General features: G+C 34.2%; 1 protein-coding gene across 1 annotated transcript in view; it reads left to right on the forward strand.

Annotated features, from left to right (window-relative positions):
* LOC149558007 (uncharacterized) overlaps positions 1-16984 on the forward strand; it is a 60027-nt gene extending 43043 nt beyond the window's left edge. The window contains exons 2-3 of the mRNA XM_089832452.1: positions 16476-16557; positions 16652-16984. Coding sequence (XP_089688578.1) covers positions 16476-16557; positions 16652-16786 — 217 coding nt within the window. The 3' untranslated portion in view covers positions 16787-16984. The remainder of the gene's footprint in view (positions 1-16475; positions 16558-16651) is intronic.
* The last annotated feature ends 971 nt before the right edge of the window (positions 16985-17955 follow it).

Here is a 17955-nt window from a genome sequence, read left to right on the forward strand (position 1 = left end):
GAGACCTTCTAAATTAGGGACATTACAGAAGAGCACATGAAGGGGTCAGAATTTGACCTGCTCATGTCCAAGGCTTGACATGGAAGTGGCAAATTCCACCCTGCTCATGTCCACTAGTGGACGAGCCACTCCAAATTTCTATCACCTCCATCCATGGTCATTTGATAGGCAAAAACAATTGTTTCAAAAAAATGATTATTTTATTTGAATGTTGGAAAAAAGTCTGGCATAAAGGGGCTGTGAATTACAAATGTGGGCACAAAATCTGGGCTTCAAAAGATAAATCGTATCAGAATCAAGCCTTAGTTGCCAAACGTTGGGATTCCATCAAGCTTGGAGATTAAAAAAAATCATTACATTGTGTGGGAAAAACAAGTGTTAAAGAAGATTTCCTTGCAGATCTGAAAGTATAAATTCAGAATTTTCATGAGAGGCATAAAGGTATGGAGCTTTGTTGAAGGTTATGGATACGTTTGGTAGATTTTGCATCCAAGAAGTTCATTCTAAATCGTTTCTTGATCTTAGAAATACAATCTAGTTAATGGGATATAAATGGCTCATTTCTTTCATTATTAGAGTTTGTTGAGATTTGGTTTCAAGTACGTTGACTCCATTCTTTTAGTTTTGAAAGTTTGACCTTAGAAAAAGAAGTATGAAATCCAAGCTTTTGACAAATGTCATTGTCTTGTTTTGCAAGGGGAGGGGTTGTGGCAAGATCAAAGCATAAAGAGGTAAGGCAATAATCTATACATGACCAATCATCCATCAAGGAGGACAACTAAGGTGCTTCAAGATCGAGGATAAGGTGAAGATGCAAATTCGGGATGGAAATTGACAAACTGAGAGGATGAACAAGTTTGTAAGTAAATAGGAATTATCATTAGATTGAGTTCCCATGAGTTCCCTTTGGGAACTCAAGGTCAAATGGATGAAGAAGAAGATGAAACAATTTGAGAATATGGGCGATCACAATGGGTCAAAGATTGTATAATGTTGAGTATCAAGAGATATTGATTAAATTTATAAGATAAGAATGTTGATGTGGCACCCACTCATCTTTAATTGAAGAGCATACAATCAAATCACACCAAGGTCTAGACATGGAGTCCAGATCATGTCTCTACCTTCCTTATTCTCATTGACTCTTAAAAGCATTGCAATTTTCTTATTAGCCCACAAGGTTGTGCTTTGATGTAATTGGACAAGCATTTAATGTTTGTAGCTAGTAGTTGGATTAGATTTTTGTTGGCATAATCTTTTCCCTTGATCTTGAATTGTATTCAAACAACTATAAAAGGCCTAGGCTTTCTCATTTGTAACTCATTGGATTAGTTTAGAATGGGAGAGACTTGGAGAAATCGCTATGATATTGCCAAATTGTATTAAATTCATTTTCGGTCTTAATGGTGGATTGTTTGTAGCATTTTAGAGTACCTCATGGTTTTTAGATTTCCTCATTTGGATTAGGATTTTCTTTCATGTTGATTAGTTGCGTTTGGTTGAATGGAAGGTATTTTGGATGTACCTTTGTTGAACTCGCATAGACCATATGACTAACGGCATTTTGATTATAAGGCTGCCTTGCGGGGTCAACTGGCATATTCATAAGCTGAACTTCGCTTATTGCTTTCACATTGATATGAATTGATGCATGGTGTTAATGGAATGGTAATAGTTTGAAGATCTCATATGTATAGTTGGAGATCGCACTAGCTTGGTTCATGTCGATGGCTAAACTAAGTTTGGTAGAATCACAAAAACATTCATAGTTTCTTGCATTCTAGGAGTACACCAGTGTCCTAAACCCTATATCCCTTTGCAGTTTTTTTAGTTGGAAATAGTTTAAGTAGTTGATGTCCATTGATTGAACAATGTAAGTTTCTTTGTGATACCTACAAATCACATTATTATAGCTGAGTGAAAGTCCACAATTAAGAAGGAACCTTGAGGTTGTCTCATTTAATCACACAATCCATATATATTATTTAACGTAGGAGCATCCTTATTCAAGAGAGAGTTGGAGATTTGGTGTTTCATATAGAATACAAAGTTTCTAATTCTGTATGTTGTAGTGGCATTAAATTCACGTCAATGTGAAATAGTTCTGCACAAAACAGTTGGCTAACCAAAAATCCAACTAGGGAGGGTTTAAATAGCAAACTCAAACCATAGAACTGTCAGAGTGCGAGTCAGCCTTCTATGCATGCATTTATAGCTAAATGACTGTAGAATTTCTCAGGTATTCTGTAGGGTAGTTAGTAGGCCAACCATTAAGGGTGGATATTAAAGTAATATTATAATGTTTACCTTATAATGGCCATTTAAGTTGTTTAGTTAGTTTAGTCCATAAAGCATTCAGAGCAATTTTCAGCCTTTATGCATTCATGGCCAACTAGCCTGCACATTCTATTTTAAGTCTTCTGTAGGGTAATTAGTAGAATGACCGTTAAGGGCGGGTATTAAGGTAATTTCGTAATGTTTACCTTATAATGATTATTTAAGTTGTTTAGTTAGTTTACTTAGTAAATATATATTATGTCTTTAGTTCTTAATTGCTACCATCATAGGTCGCAGTTTCCGATTAAGGGGCTACTTGGCAAGCCCAAATTTTTTCATTTTGTGTCATGTCCCCATTTTGGAGGCAATTTGATTTAATTAATTTAATTAATTAGGTTATCCAAAATAATGAATATTTTATGAGGATGACTAATTAATTATTTTAATTAAATAAATAAGTGGTATTAAGTTAATTATTTATAAATTTATCAAATAAATAAATATTAAAAGGTAACTTTATATTTAATTAATTTAATAAAGTGACTTGAATTATAAAATATTTTATAAAGTCACTTAATAGATAAAATAAAATAATGTTCTAGAAGCTTTTGGAGAAAGTGGAGAAAAAAATAATAAATAGGCACCCCGGGCTTCATTCTAATTATCCAGATTTGTTGTTGTTGATGTTGATGTTTGTTGATTTGCATTGTGGAGCCTAGGATTTCTGCAATAGTCACAACTGGCCATTGAGAACGAAAACTCTCAATTGGTACGCAATTTTGAGGGTGTGAAATATCACTTGAATTATTGTAGCTGGGAGGAAGATACTTCAGTCTTCTATTTGTGCTACATTGAGAAAAAATATTTGAGTACAAAAAGCAGTCCGAAAAAGCAATCCGAAAAAAGCAGTCCGAAAAAGCAATCTGAAAAAAGCAGTCTGAAAAAGCAATCCGAAAAAATAAATTCTAAAAAGCAAAGAAAATTATTACAGCCATCTACAATCAGGGGTAGCAGCTAGAGAGGCACGACTTGAGCACTTGAGGAGGTTATTTTCTGTTCAGCGGTATTGCAATACATCTATTCTCTAAGGCTACTTCATATGCTAGGTCTGATGTGTATTTTCATAGTTGCCTTTCACTATAGAGTGTTGTTGTAATTGTCATTTCGTATCAGACCTATCATTCATTAATAGATACATCATTCATTTTTACATTTCTCACAATGGTATCGACAATCCATGGCTTGAGTTGTATTTAATCATGCATGTGATTAGCGTACTGCTGTAAGGGAGTATTGAAGATAGATATTTAGTATTGCATCAGTTTTCATTGGCAGCTGTAGGTGCATATTACTTTACCAGCCATCATCATATTTTGATATCTTTGTAAATGCCAAGAGTCTTGGCTAACTTAGTATGAATATTGTATTGGATACTCATTCTCAATCAAGGAGATACAATTGCTGGTCATTAATAGTTGTTTTTGAGCGTTAATATATCATTTCTTATCAGCCAATTAGTTTGCATATCAACTGTTTGTTAAAATACCAGTTGACTGTAGGTGATCATTTTCAGAACTCATATATGCATTCACTATTGCCAAAATTAGTTGCATATTTATGTTAGGTCATTGATTAGACAATTTGGAGTCTTTTGTAAGCATTCTCTTTGAGGCAAATCCAAACAAGAACCACTGCAGCAATCTAAAAAGTTATATCAGTTAGATAACCCTTGCTTGCAAAGTGTTTGACGAAATTTCAAACAACTGAAGTATAAAGATTCTTGGTGTTTGAAGAAGTTATAACCTGTTGGGGTTATTACATTTTGGCAAATACTCAACAAAAACTAGGCAACTTGGAAGGTAGTAAAAACTAAAATCTCTTAAAGAAACATTTGATTTTTTTGTAAAATTCAATTACAAAATGTTTTAAATAAAAAATTGACATCGTGATAGAGAAAATGGATTGTTTCATGGCAAAAACAGCATGTGGGAAACACATTTTAATAAGCGTCTCACATGCACCAAGCTCAAGAAGATATCAATCTTGGCCAATCTATGCCAAGCACAATCCACTCTACCTTAGATATGTGGATGTCATTACTTGGGTTGAAAATTTGAGATTTTTGTACAATGTCACAATCATTTAGGATAGAATAAACTTCTTGATACTGTTGGGCTTTTATCATTATTCAGATTGGGGCGATCAATCCTACAACTAGAAATAATCCAAGAGTCAATCCCCATAGCATTTCTGTATATCCAGGCAGAGCATTTCTCAGGAGTCGGCCAAGCTTAATAACAAAATTGTCTTACAAGCTCAGATTAGAAATCTTGCTCGGAGCCTTGCTGGTCACTTTAACAAATCCATCTAAAGAACAAAACTTCTCCATTGCCTTTGCTTGATTCATTAATCACCCAATGCACAAAAATAACAGGTTTTTCTTTCTTAGATTGGGAAATTTGACTTCTGTGATTTGCATTAGCATCTCTCTACATTGTTTGCAGAGTGCCTTTAACTCATTATACATCCTAGCAATATACTGCAATAACTGTTAAATATGATAATTCTGTAGAATTGCATGAAATCATCGATTATGGATTTCCCATCAATAAACATTTTTGTGACGTAGAATCTTGAAGGTAATGTGAATCTTAATGGGGAATATTTTTTATTGGTAGATGGTGATAAGAGAGAAATGTTGAAATGTTACATAACAACGAGAAACTGGGTTAGGAGGATGTGCATAGGAAACATCACTGCTTTGGCTGGAGATGTACATATGCAACATGCATATCTCAGAGGTCTGAAATGACCCTGCCATGCCCCAGATCAAATGAAATGGCAAGAAACAGAGTAAATGCAAAAAGTGAACAATGGCAGAAATGGCACTGAAAGAGCCTGTTTTAATATGTAACAGGAGTCCCACGTCGTGTTTGTAACATAGGCTTACAGAATATTTCCTGCACGTACATTATCAATCCCTTTCAAAGAATTGGATTTGTAATTTACAAAAATGTAGCACTGATGTTGCCCCGCTTTGTTTTATGTAACACAGGCGTGTACATGTCTTTCATGGACAATTTGTCCTCTGGAAAATATTGGGTTTGCATTGCACAATGAATCAGAACATTGCTTTGATGTTGTTTGGTGCAGGCATGATGTTTGTTGTAATTTTGGATTATGTGCCAGTGAAATTCCTTTATAGATCATAGTTTTCAGTCCCATGCTATAGGATACAATCCACAAAGGGGCGTACATAATGATTTTCTTAATCAAGTGTTTGTGGAACATCTACATGAATGATAACTATGTTCAAAACAAACTACTTGCCTTTTTCTGATAAATTTACTTTCCTAATTTTAATATTTGAATTTACGACCACAGCCAACCAGAATTACATAATAGGCTTGCAATGGAGCCTGTTATATTGTGCAACAGCTGAACCATTCAACATTTAGATTCCATGTGTTGAAACAAAAGTATGCAGTGCTTCCAAACTATACAACAATGACTCTTTCCACTCAATCCACCTCTAGACAGAAATAAGGCTTTTGTTGATCACTGCAGTCTATTTATCTGTGTTAGCCACCATAGTTTGTCTTGGATGGTAGGTAGAACTGAACTTTAGTTCTGTGCTCAACTTCCTCCAAAGAGTGAAATTCCGAAAGTGATTGAAGACCACTTGATCTGATGTTATCTTCTTTTTAAAGCCCACTAAGTCTCTCAATTTCTTTGAAAAATAACCCTGTTTAATTCTGGAATGTTCCACTTGTATTCTTACATAGAATAAAGCGTGTTGTCATATGTTTGGAAACGTATCAACCGCCATAAAGATGGAATCATTTATGATTTGGGTTCTTGGAAAATGTACCACAAAATCCATTGTTGCTTTCTTGTGCAATCCACTTGGCATGGCCAATGGGGTGAATCTCTACAGTTAATTCTCTGTTTATTAAAAGACAAAGTACTATCTTTGCAATTACCTGTCAGATATGGATAAGTACAATTTAATTTGGCTGTTAATTAACTTCAGTTCTGTTTTAGAATCAACTTAAGATTGTTGTCTATGAATGTTATTATGATATTCAATTTAAAACATCTATACATACCTTTGAATTTCCTTTATTAATTTCATTTTCAGGTTTAACAATCTTTGAGAACATTGAATGAGATTGTTTTAATGTCTGTGTTAAACTTATTTTTTACCCTATTTGTTCTATTAGATTACACTGAACTTGTGTCTCTTAGTGTAGAACGCAAATTGAAATGAAATGCCAATTTATGCACTTATATTCTCATTCAATTAAATGCCATGTGGCACTTGATATCAACCCTTGTATTCACAATCAAAAGCTTAGCTCTATGAAGCCACTCCAAACTAGTTCCTACAAAGACGGGTTTGCAACTTGCAGCCCGGATTTGGGTCCAGATTCACTGCAGGTCCGGGCAGGGTTTGGATTTCAGACTGTGGATCAGTCTGGGTGCTTGCTGGCACGAATCCGGGCAAACCCAAGAGGACCTGCAGCAGTAGGGTTCAAAAAATGAAATAAAACAACTTAAAATAATGTTTTTTAAAATATTTTTTTTATGTCATCCTTAGAGGAGCCTAATAAAGAACATTTTCACTCATCTAATCTCTCATTTGCTCTCTCATTTTGATGCGCCCATTTTGCAAGTTTTAAGAGAAGGTTGTATAGATTGTTTGTTCCAATGATGAGGATCTTGATATAGTTGCAGCTGGGGATGAAGCCATTGATCCCTCATTGTTTGATGACCCATTTGACCCTTGAAGGGCATTTGATACTATGATCATTGATAAACTATTAAATACTTGTCATTTATCATTATATTTCAAACTTTATCATTTGATGAACTATGCTATGTTTTGAAATTTCATTTTGCAATTTAGTAATTCAATGAATGATTTTCTTTGCAATCATGAACATAGATTAATGAGCTGGTATTTAATGTATATCTTTGATATTTGGCATTGATCAATGATCAAGCCATATATATTCATACTATGAAATGACTAAGTTTTGCAATTATGCACGTTTGTCTTTTTTTTTTTGGTCTATACAATGCGTATATGTGTGTGTATGTGATGCTCCACCAGGGAACCCAAAAGAAAATAACCTAAAGTTTCACTAAGTTTACCAAACATTTTTTTTTCAAAAAGATTAAACAACAAGAGATAACATAGCGGAAGCAATAACTCACATATATACATAAGCCATACATTAACAGTTACATCTCTTAAGGGTCCCATAACATTGAATCACATATATAAGTTTTATTAATACTAAATCCGATACACAACAAATTTACATCATAGAATAACTACAAGTACAAATCCAATTAAATAATATACAATTACATAAGATGCCACATGGCATAACTAGAATGCATAATCATCCACTGTACAAGTCACAACATATGAAAAGCTCAAAGAATATACATTATGAATAAAATACATCATCTCATAAATCTCTGATAATCAAATACAATACAATAGAATATAACCATCAAACTGAAACACGAGATTAGAATGAAAGGAACAATTGCACAAGCACATCCAGCAATGACATCTATCCGTCGGATCTCAATGGTATAAAAAACACTACCACTCGACCTCGTGGAACCTAAATAGCCCGCACCCACCATCCTGAGGAGATACTGTCTAAGTCCCATATGGATATCAATCCACAAGTCATAACCAACATCTAGGTCAAGGAAACACCTGATAGCAATCTATCTCAAAGGGTACCAAGACACAAATAACATTTAAACCCAGAGGCAACAAAGACATGTAGGAAATCTACTATATAAGTGGGCAAGTGTCATCGCATGAGTCAACTCTAAGGTTACCCTGACAACCTCTTTAGACTCCGGCCCCCTAGTGACTCTATGTGACATCAATATCCTTTCGTACAGACAAGGCATACTAACGAGGCAAAGTCGCAACCAAACATCCTCTCTACTCCCATCCTAGCCTGCATTAGTACTCAATTCATGAGCGAGGAAAAAACACAGACCCTTATTAATTCATTTTAAACCCATTTGATGAAATGCTATCACTTATTAAAACAACTTACAATGGGTTACCCAAGCAGCCTCTTTAGGGCTTCGGCCTCCATTGCAAGCCACTTCCCAACATACACATAGGTAACCTACCTTAAGCTCATAAAATGTACAATTCATAAAATTGCATTTTTCACCTCAGTTCTATACAAGCAATTGGAAAGTACTTAAAGATAAATCACAATATTTACCTCAGTCCTATACAAGCAACTAGAAAGCACCATAAGCTAATTGATCGAAAACTCAAAGGTTACAACAAGGAAGTCATAGTAATCACCTCATTCCTATACGAGCAACTGGAAAGCATCAAAAGCTAGCTAATTGATCGAAACTCAATGGTTACACTAGGAAAATCACACCATTCACCTCAGTTCTACACAAGTAATTGGAAAGCACTAACAAGCGACTGATCAAAACTCATCATAGAAATACATGAATACATCACGATGGTCGGGTATAAAAGATCATAACCAAATAATAACCATAACATCATTGCAAAACAAAAATCCCCCAAGCCTTTGGTAACATCCCGACTGGTCAACGTACTAAGTCATACTCGAACCCAACACAAGGTAAAACATACATCACATCAAAAGTAGTTTCATAAATCATTTGTTTTTAAAATATACATGTTCAGTTTATAAATAGGGTTCAAGTTTTCATTTTTATTCAAGAGTCATATTGAAAAAGGTTTCCGAGTTCACAACAATCTCAATAGATTCAACAATCCATAAAAAATCATTTAAATATAAAACCCCATTTTTTTATTATATAAAAATGAATTTTCATAATAAAACCAAACTTCATTAAAAATTAAATTCTATTACAAATTGACGATAACCTTATAACCTATCTTTTAATAAATATTATTAAAATTAAATAATAATTATTAAATCATTAAAATATTAACTATGAAATTGTTAATAAAATAATATTTAATTTATTGATAACAATAATTACTATTTAATAATACAATATAATTATGAGGGCAAGAGCCTACAACACAATGGTAACTTGTGAGCCTCTTATGTGGGAGGTCTTGGGTTCAAATTCACTTAACACATAAAAATAACTAGTTATAATAAATAACAATAATTTATCTAGAGTTTCGCTGTTTATCAATCAAAATAAAAAAAAAAAAAAAAAATAAAAAAAAAAAAAAATATATATATATATATATATATATAATTATTAAAAATTATTAATAATATTTAATATTAATTAAAGTATTTAATAATAAAACTATATTTAAAAATAATAATTAATAAAATAATTATTAAAAAAAGAACACGCATATTCAAAAAAATTTAAGTCCTGTACGCTGTTGCCGTAGCAGCTTCAGGTGCTAACGACAGCTTTGGTTGCCTTCGCAACCAAGCTACATGAGCAGCATGGGGATGGGGGGTGATGACCCCGATCCCCTTTTTAATTTTTTTCTTTTTCTTTTAATAAAACAATAAAATAATGCCTTCCCCACCAACACATGCAAAAATCCTTTTCTTTTGGTATAAACAAATTGCAGTTTTAATATAAAATTATCACAATTACTATGGTAATTTTATATTATATATATAAATATATTTTTAAACAAAATCCGGCATAGATCTAATAGGGTAGATAAATACAACCGATTGAATTTGTAAAATAAAACCTTGATTTCTTTTCCAAACCCTACCCCAGATTATAATTTTTCTAAATTGATTCAATTACAAATACAAGATTTCTCAATCAAGGAATTCTTATTGATTTCAACCACAGACGTTTTTGAAACGAAGAATCAATGATTTCACAAACAAGGTTTTGAAATAGAGTCACTTTCAAAACAAGATTCTCAAACAAACACGAAGACGGCAGAGAGAAATACGAAGGGAAATTACTGTGATAAATTCAAGCAACATTCCTACCTCGATCTGATGCTAACCAGACGAACACTTGGAGATTGCATGAATTTCCCGTTTCCTCGAAAAACCCTTTTCTCGAAATTTGTTCTTTCAAACCTGTGTGTGGAGAAGTGAACTCTCATTTGTTAATAAAGAGCCTTCTCCCTTTAGGGTTTCGGTTTTTTCAATCCCACGAACCCTTTTTCTTTATTCTTTAATTCTATTTTAATTTCATGCAACTTTTGCATTTTTAATTAAAATAAACTTTATTTAATTTATTCTATCTTTTATTAAAACACAAGACGTCTTTAATTATATATTTATTAATTTAGCTAATAATATTATTTAGAGTTTATTATTAAAATGAAACTCTTAAAAAAATTATTATTAAATTAAATAAATATAATTATGCCAAAATTAGAACTTTAATTAAATTTTTTTATTTAATTAATTTCTCGATTAATTAAATATAATTAAAGATTGATTTTTCTTTATAAAATTTTCATTAAATTAAATCATTTAATATTCTCTTAATTTGATTTAATTATAATTAAAAATCACAACAGACCCACAATCGAAATCTGAAAACTCATAAAACAGATAGAGTACTAAACCAAACTCAAGGGTCAAAATCACAAATTCACGTCACTTGACGAATTTAGAAGGGTAAATAACTCAGATACTTGTCCTACATTCTAGGACAATTGGCTTAGGGTTAGGATTTGGAGAAAAGAACTATCTCCCCTCTTTTACCATTGAGATACTACGATAAGGCACTCTCATCCTGACAATTCAAGGAAGTTGATGCCTGATACCTGCAATCTGCATAAAAGCCGAACATGTACATATACATATAAATCTAAACTAAATAGGCAATGACGGGGAGTGGTGCATCGTGTAGATCCCAACTTGCAGGTGATTACGTCTGCCTCCCTCAACCACATTAGAAACGTCAAACATAAAGTAAAACATACAAGTACACCATACACATGCAAGTATGGGGTAAGTAACTATCATCATGAAATAACTGAAATCACTATACGAACATACATGTATCAAGATCGGGAGAATAATCATGAACACATGAAATAACTGAATATCAAGTAGCTCATCAAATATATAAACTAAGTATGAAATAACATCCAATCAAGTCAGGTAATCCAAGTATCGCTAATCATAAAACATAACCATAAAACTGACCTAAACGAATTCGGCAATAAGACACGAGAGGTAAACTAGGGGTAGGCATTACAGTGTTTGTGTGTATGTGCGCGCAAGCGCGTGCATATACAACCCACCCACAATCCCAAATGAGAATTGTTTTTTTCCCTGAACCCACAAACCTGAACTCCAACCCAAATTTGTCCTTGAACCTAGATTGGTAACTTAGCAAACAACACATATGGGTAAACCCAAAAAATTACACAAACCTTGAGCCATGAAAGCAATAGAAGAATCTCAGTAATGATCTAATTTTGAATATAAAAAGATAGTTATGCTCCACCGAGCACCCCTATACACTATCTATTCAATATAATTCTTTAAAGTTGAGATTTTATCTCAAATTAGCTAGTCAATAAACATTCTTCTATGATTTTTTATAAAATTCCTGGGTACCCTATTGGCAATTTGGTACATGAAATTCATAGGGTATTGTATATAAATCACAATCAGCATATGCACCTCCTTGTGGTGCAATTGCTAATTTTTAAATGGATGATCCATATGTTGACCGGTGCCTATTCTCACCCAATGGCCTAGTTAAGTATTTTTAACTTGAAAATATTTGTATTTGCTATTTTATTCACGTGTGCGTTGGATTATTTGAGCTTATTGTATTAAATTTGATATTCAAGATTTTCTTGAACCACAATAAATGAGGATAATTCTGCTTGATTCTTGATTCTCTACTTAGAGTCTGACCATGTTGTTAGAGAGGGAATTTTAATTGAAGTAGAAAAATTCATTTTTTTCCCTTTTGTTGTAGGGTTTTAACATTGTCCATAACATTGTTTTGCTATTTGATAGAGGAGCATCAACCAATGCTGAAAGCTCTTTACCAGGGAGTTACGGATCAAAGGGTATCCATTCTACCTAAGCTACCTATAATACAATCTCAGCCTCGTTTCATATATATTATACCTGTAGAGGTTCAATCTTGGTGGATGGCATAGTAGAAGAACATATCTTCCCTTTGGGTTTCCAATTTTTCAGTTCAGCACATATGTTGTCATAGTTTTCATGTTGAGTGTTGTTCCTATAGCATGCTGCTTGTATTTTTGAATTCTACTCTTTTGAGTTTTAATGAGGGGCACTAGTTTGGTAGAGTTATGTTATAAAGTTTTTACTATTTGGATTGATAGGAAAGAAGATATCTTCCCGATCATTCTATAAACAGTAGTACCTCCAGCAAATGTTTTCAATCATAAATGATGGAGACAAAGTATTGTCAATGGATTTGTGTATAGTTAGATAACTTCACATTGATTATTGATTTGCTTGAGCATTGTGGTACAAGAGAATTATTAGGACATGATCATTATATGACACATCTTGCTCGTACTACATGTACTGTAAATGGTTACAGATACTCTGAAAAATCAATTTCTACATGACAAACAGTGTTAGGAAGAGGCAATGGATCTTCAAATTGCAATAGATGATTGCACAAGACACTAAATATAGGAGTTTGGTAAGTGTTACTCATTGAAGAATATGAATCAAAAAATTAAAGGTATGATAGATAAATAGAAATATCCAAGTTAATCAATATGAAAAAAAATAAATAAAATAATTTAAGTCAAGTAACACCATACAAGACCACATCACTTGGAACATTAAGGATGGCAACAATGCTCTATTTTGGGATTACTCTTGGAGTGGGCTATGCAATCATTAGTAATGTGATGGATACTCATAGAATCAAAGACACATGTTCAGTAACTGGGGAGTCTATGTAAAAGATTATATCACAGTCACTAGGCCCAATCCAAAAAGGGTGTGGCAGTGGAAACAATGGGAAGATTTAGGCTTTCCTCAAGAGGGTTTTCTGAACTTGAAGTTAATATTAAAAGAGAGGTTCTTTGCACTTAAACAAGGTTGAGGTACAATCATATGGAATGGAACATAGTCAGGGGAATATAGTTTGTAAGAAGGCTACAAGATAGCTTCTCACCAAAAAAATCAACTAAAAACTTCTCTGCCTACCCATCTCTGTTGGAACAAAGTTTGTCTTCCAAAGGCAAGTATTTTTCATGGGTAGCTTTGCAGGGCTGAATTTTGACTGCAGACGGGTTTAAGAAATATGGATTCTAGGGTCCATCCATTTGCCCCCTATGTCTCTATGATAAGGATGTCGATCAGTTACTGCTCGCATGCCCCTTCTCATCAGAATGTTGGCAGTGGCTGCGTGCTAAATTGGGCTGGATTTCAGCATTGCAAAATGACATCATCTCCCTTTCAAATCATAGCCTACACTTTTCAAAGAAAGCCTGTGTGGGTCGATCAGTTACTGCTCACATGCCCCTTCTCACCAGAATGTTGGTAGTGGCTTTGTGCTAAATTGGGCTGGATTTCAGCATTGCAAAATGACATCATCTCCCTTTTCAAATCATGGCCTACACTTTTCAAAGAAAGCCTGTGTGGAAAGACCCTCAATCTTGATTCGGGAATTCTGGAAGGAGAGGAAGAGGAGATTATTTGAAGACAAGAAGATGCACAAAGCCTTGCTTTAAAATGAAATTGAGGTAATGATTGTTGAAACAATGAATTCTAAGATTCAATCATAGAGTGTATAATTAAAATTCTATGGTGAATGGGATGATTTTGTGCTAAAAATCGGGTTTTGCCTTAATTATCCCCAAGTGTTAAGGAAACATGGTCAAGCCGGTATTGAAGTTAGAGCAAACTGCATTTGGTCTCCACCAAACTTAGGATGACATAGACTAATCTTTGACGGCTCCTCCCACTGGAACCCTGGCCCTTCTGGGGCTGGATGTGTGATACATTGCAGTCAAGGTAAAACTATTGCTAGATTGGCCAAGCCATTAGAAATGGACACGAACAACATGACAAAATTTAAGGCTTATTGTGAGGACTTATCCTATGTCTAGAATTAAACTTGAAAAAGCTGCAAATTGAAGGGGACTCCACACTAGTGGTAAATGCAGTAAGGTCTAAGCATACACCAAATTGGAGGCTTCACTCACTACTGGAAGTGATTTTAAAATTGATGGATAGTTGTGAGCAAGTTTCAATCAATCACATATCTAGGGAAGGCAACTAACATGGCAGACGAACTAGCTAAACAGGGGGAAGATGCTATCTTTATCAAACAAATTTGTTAGCTCAATTTGTTTGCTTTGAAAGCACTCAACTCCAAATAAATGAGTAAACACACATCACTGTCCAGAGGTTGAATCATTCATCAAAATCAATTTAAATTTGAATTGGCGGTGGGTGAAGAGCTCATTCACCAAATTCAAGTTTGCAACTTGCAGGAACAATATAACATAAGTATGGGGGTCTCTATAAGTCATTCTAAAAGCAACAAGGTAGATCCAAAAGATCTAAACAATGACAAGTCAAAAGGTCGCTTATGGTCATTTACTTATGCCTGTACATTTAAACCTTAATGTGCATCAAAGAAGAAAGCAGTTGAAACATCACATACACTGATAAACTTTTTTATTTCTAACACGTTTGGTTTCATGTTTAATGTCACGTGTCTCTAGTTAGCAAGTGGGGTTAAATGTTGCTCCGACAAGAGTTGAGCCCAACTTCCTAACCAGAGACAATGAATCAGAGAATAGCTGAAAGGAACAGCTATAACAATCACTCGAGGGATCGAAGGGACATGTAATTCAAATGCATGAAACCTTTTATTTCATCCAGTCAACAACATGAGTCAAATATGTTTCGGGATGGAAAATTCAGCTCCAAGAATGAGGAATATAGAGCAAGGGCATTCAACAAGCCACATAATTCAGCAATTCACGGACATGATGGCAAGACGAAGCATGATGAGATGTGGAGCTGCCTTCATTATAAAATACCTTGGCCTGCTGGATTGGAGGCCCCATATGGTAATGATGTGGACAAAGAGGCAGAGTGGATTTTCAAATAGGTATGATAAAAAATTGGAGGGCCTTGTCAGCATGGACTCAGAGGCTGAAAATGAAGAGGACGTGGTAGTGATTGCAAAATCAGAGGATGACTCAGAAGCTGAGTCTGAGTGATGAAGAGGAAGGAAGTGAAGGAAGAAGAGGAGGTAGAAAGGGAAACTGAGGAGGATGAAGAGGAAGCCGAGCCAGAAAATGATGAAGAGGAAGATGCTGAGGAAGAATAGGCAGCTGAGGATGAGGAAGAGCCAGATCAAGATAACACACATGGCTCTTCTTCCTCTTCTAACAGGAGGTAACAGCTATGCCCTTTACTTGCTCTTTTTTGAGTTTTTTTTCTGCTTTCGTTGTTGTAGCTCAGGCTTTTCTTAGACAGCCTAAGCATAGATAGTCTCAAAGGTGTAGTTGGGAACATTTGGCCTCCATTTTAGATCGATTTAGATCTCCTGGCAGATAGTAGTCTTCTTATCATATTTTACTAATATCAACTATTGTCCTCGGCCCCTCATTTATTATAAAAAAATCATAAATAAATAACCTAATAGAATACCAAAGTGAGATTTATTTCTGTTGATGGTTACATGTAGCTGCTGTTGTTGTAAACTTGTAATGACAGTAATATCCTTATTGCTGCTGTTATTGTTTTGCAACTATGAATGTTTTCGAGCTACTATTTATATCTCTTTTCTATCCGTGTTCTGGTTTCTGATTCCAATAATATAATTTTATATTTCTCACAATAAAAAAATATTTTGAATGAGTATATATTGCTAATTATGTTCGTTTGATAGAAGAGTTATTTAAAGAAATTTTGAATTAAGCTGTTGGGCGTTTGCCAAGCCCAATCGCACTTATGAAGTGGGTTTCTGCTCTTAGTTACGGTACTTGCTGTGCAGTTTGGACAACTTGATTGTCGAAGGATGTAATCTCTAGAAAGAAATTTCCGAGGCTGCACCTAATTTTGTTGCCATTCACAATAGTTTTATCAAATATTTTAAGTTTACAATTGTAAAAGGAAAACAAGAGCACTCATGTTTGGTTTTATGTGAGAATACATTAATCTATTGTCAGCAGACTAGAAGAAAAAATTCTTATATTTCTAATTGCGCAATTCCAGTTCTCTTTCCTGCGGCCATTTCTTTGGCAGATCATGTATCAACCAATGGATTTCAAGAAATGGAAGCCTTGGTTCTTCTACTGTAAGTGGAATTCGATTTATATTTTAATTAATTTCTTTTTTATTCGGTTGATCGGCCTTTTCAATATATTAAATATCTATATAAATTATTGCAGTGTCCAGTATGCTTAAATAGGACAACTTTGAGTGATATTAGACGTCATTATGTATCCCAAATTTATGATTGGAAGGAGAAGTTTGAACGGGCAGATGAGGATGAGGCCCATGACTATATTTCGTCTCAATTTTGAAAATGTGTACTTGTCAGAAACTTTATTCAAATGTGAGATGGTGTTCTAAATAGGTCATCGGAGACTCTGGAAGATATAGTTTTGAGTTATTTATGAAATGATATGCACTGCAAAATTTTGAAAACTTAAAGATTATGTAATTATCTGACGTTGGATTTGGCCATAGATTTAAATTTGTATCGCATTTCTTTTTTCTTAGAGGGTAAGCTCATGGCCTAGGACTTATGCGTGTTGAATATATATATCATTCCCTTAAATTTGTAATAGTGAAAATAGTAGGTAGTTGGCTAACATGTAGAGTCTTTACACTTTCTATTAACTTAAATATATCAATTTTGATACTAGTTAGTCTTATAATAGTTAGTCTTATGATGTAGATTATTTATATTTCTTATGTCATCAATTTTTTTCAATTTTGCACAAATGATTCTCTTAGAATAGATTATGCTTCGATTAAAATAAACACATTGAATTTGTTTGTACACTAGTACATTACTTAAATAGTGCTAGAAACATGTATTGTTAGTTTAAAGTAGGCAGACCAATGAGACAAAAATTAGAAAACAACAAATGTGCAACAAAATAAAATATAACACTTTAACAAGTTTATAAAGAAGATACATGCAATAGAACTACATAGATAAGATAAGATGAGATAATATTAATGTCCAACAAGAGACCACAACACATGTCTATGGGACTAGGAGCTTACAAACAAGAAGATAACACCAAATGGTACCAACAAAAGAACAATCACAAACATAAAATAGAAGATGAAGAAGAGAGCAAGAGTCACCCCAAACATGATTAGGGTTTAGGGATCCTTCCTCAAAGGGAAGAAGGACAACAATGAATGAGATGGACGGGTGCAACCAAGGGCTTTGTTTTGTCGCTGAGTGTTGCGACAGGAGTGTCGTTGGTGAAGAGGAACACTATAGGGTTTCACCGATTTGGAGTGGCTGGTGTTAGGGAACTATATGGTCACTTCATACCCCGGGCAAGAGAAAGGGTGAGAAGGAGGTTGTGATAAGTTGTACCTAGGTTTGACGCGTGGGGAAAGATAGCTGCAAAGTGTGGTCGCAAGCTATATGGATTCATGAAGATAGAGCGCAAGGCAATGCTGGTCCGTGTACCTGAAGAAGAAGATAACAAATTGCTTTAACCATGGA

Source organism: Cupressus sempervirens, chromosome 5, assembly GCF_028749045.1.
Source record: "Cupressus sempervirens isolate cs-2001-9-10 chromosome 5, ASM2874904v1, whole genome shotgun sequence".
Taxonomy (NCBI): Eukaryota; Viridiplantae; Streptophyta; class Pinopsida; order Cupressales; family Cupressaceae; genus Cupressus; species Cupressus sempervirens.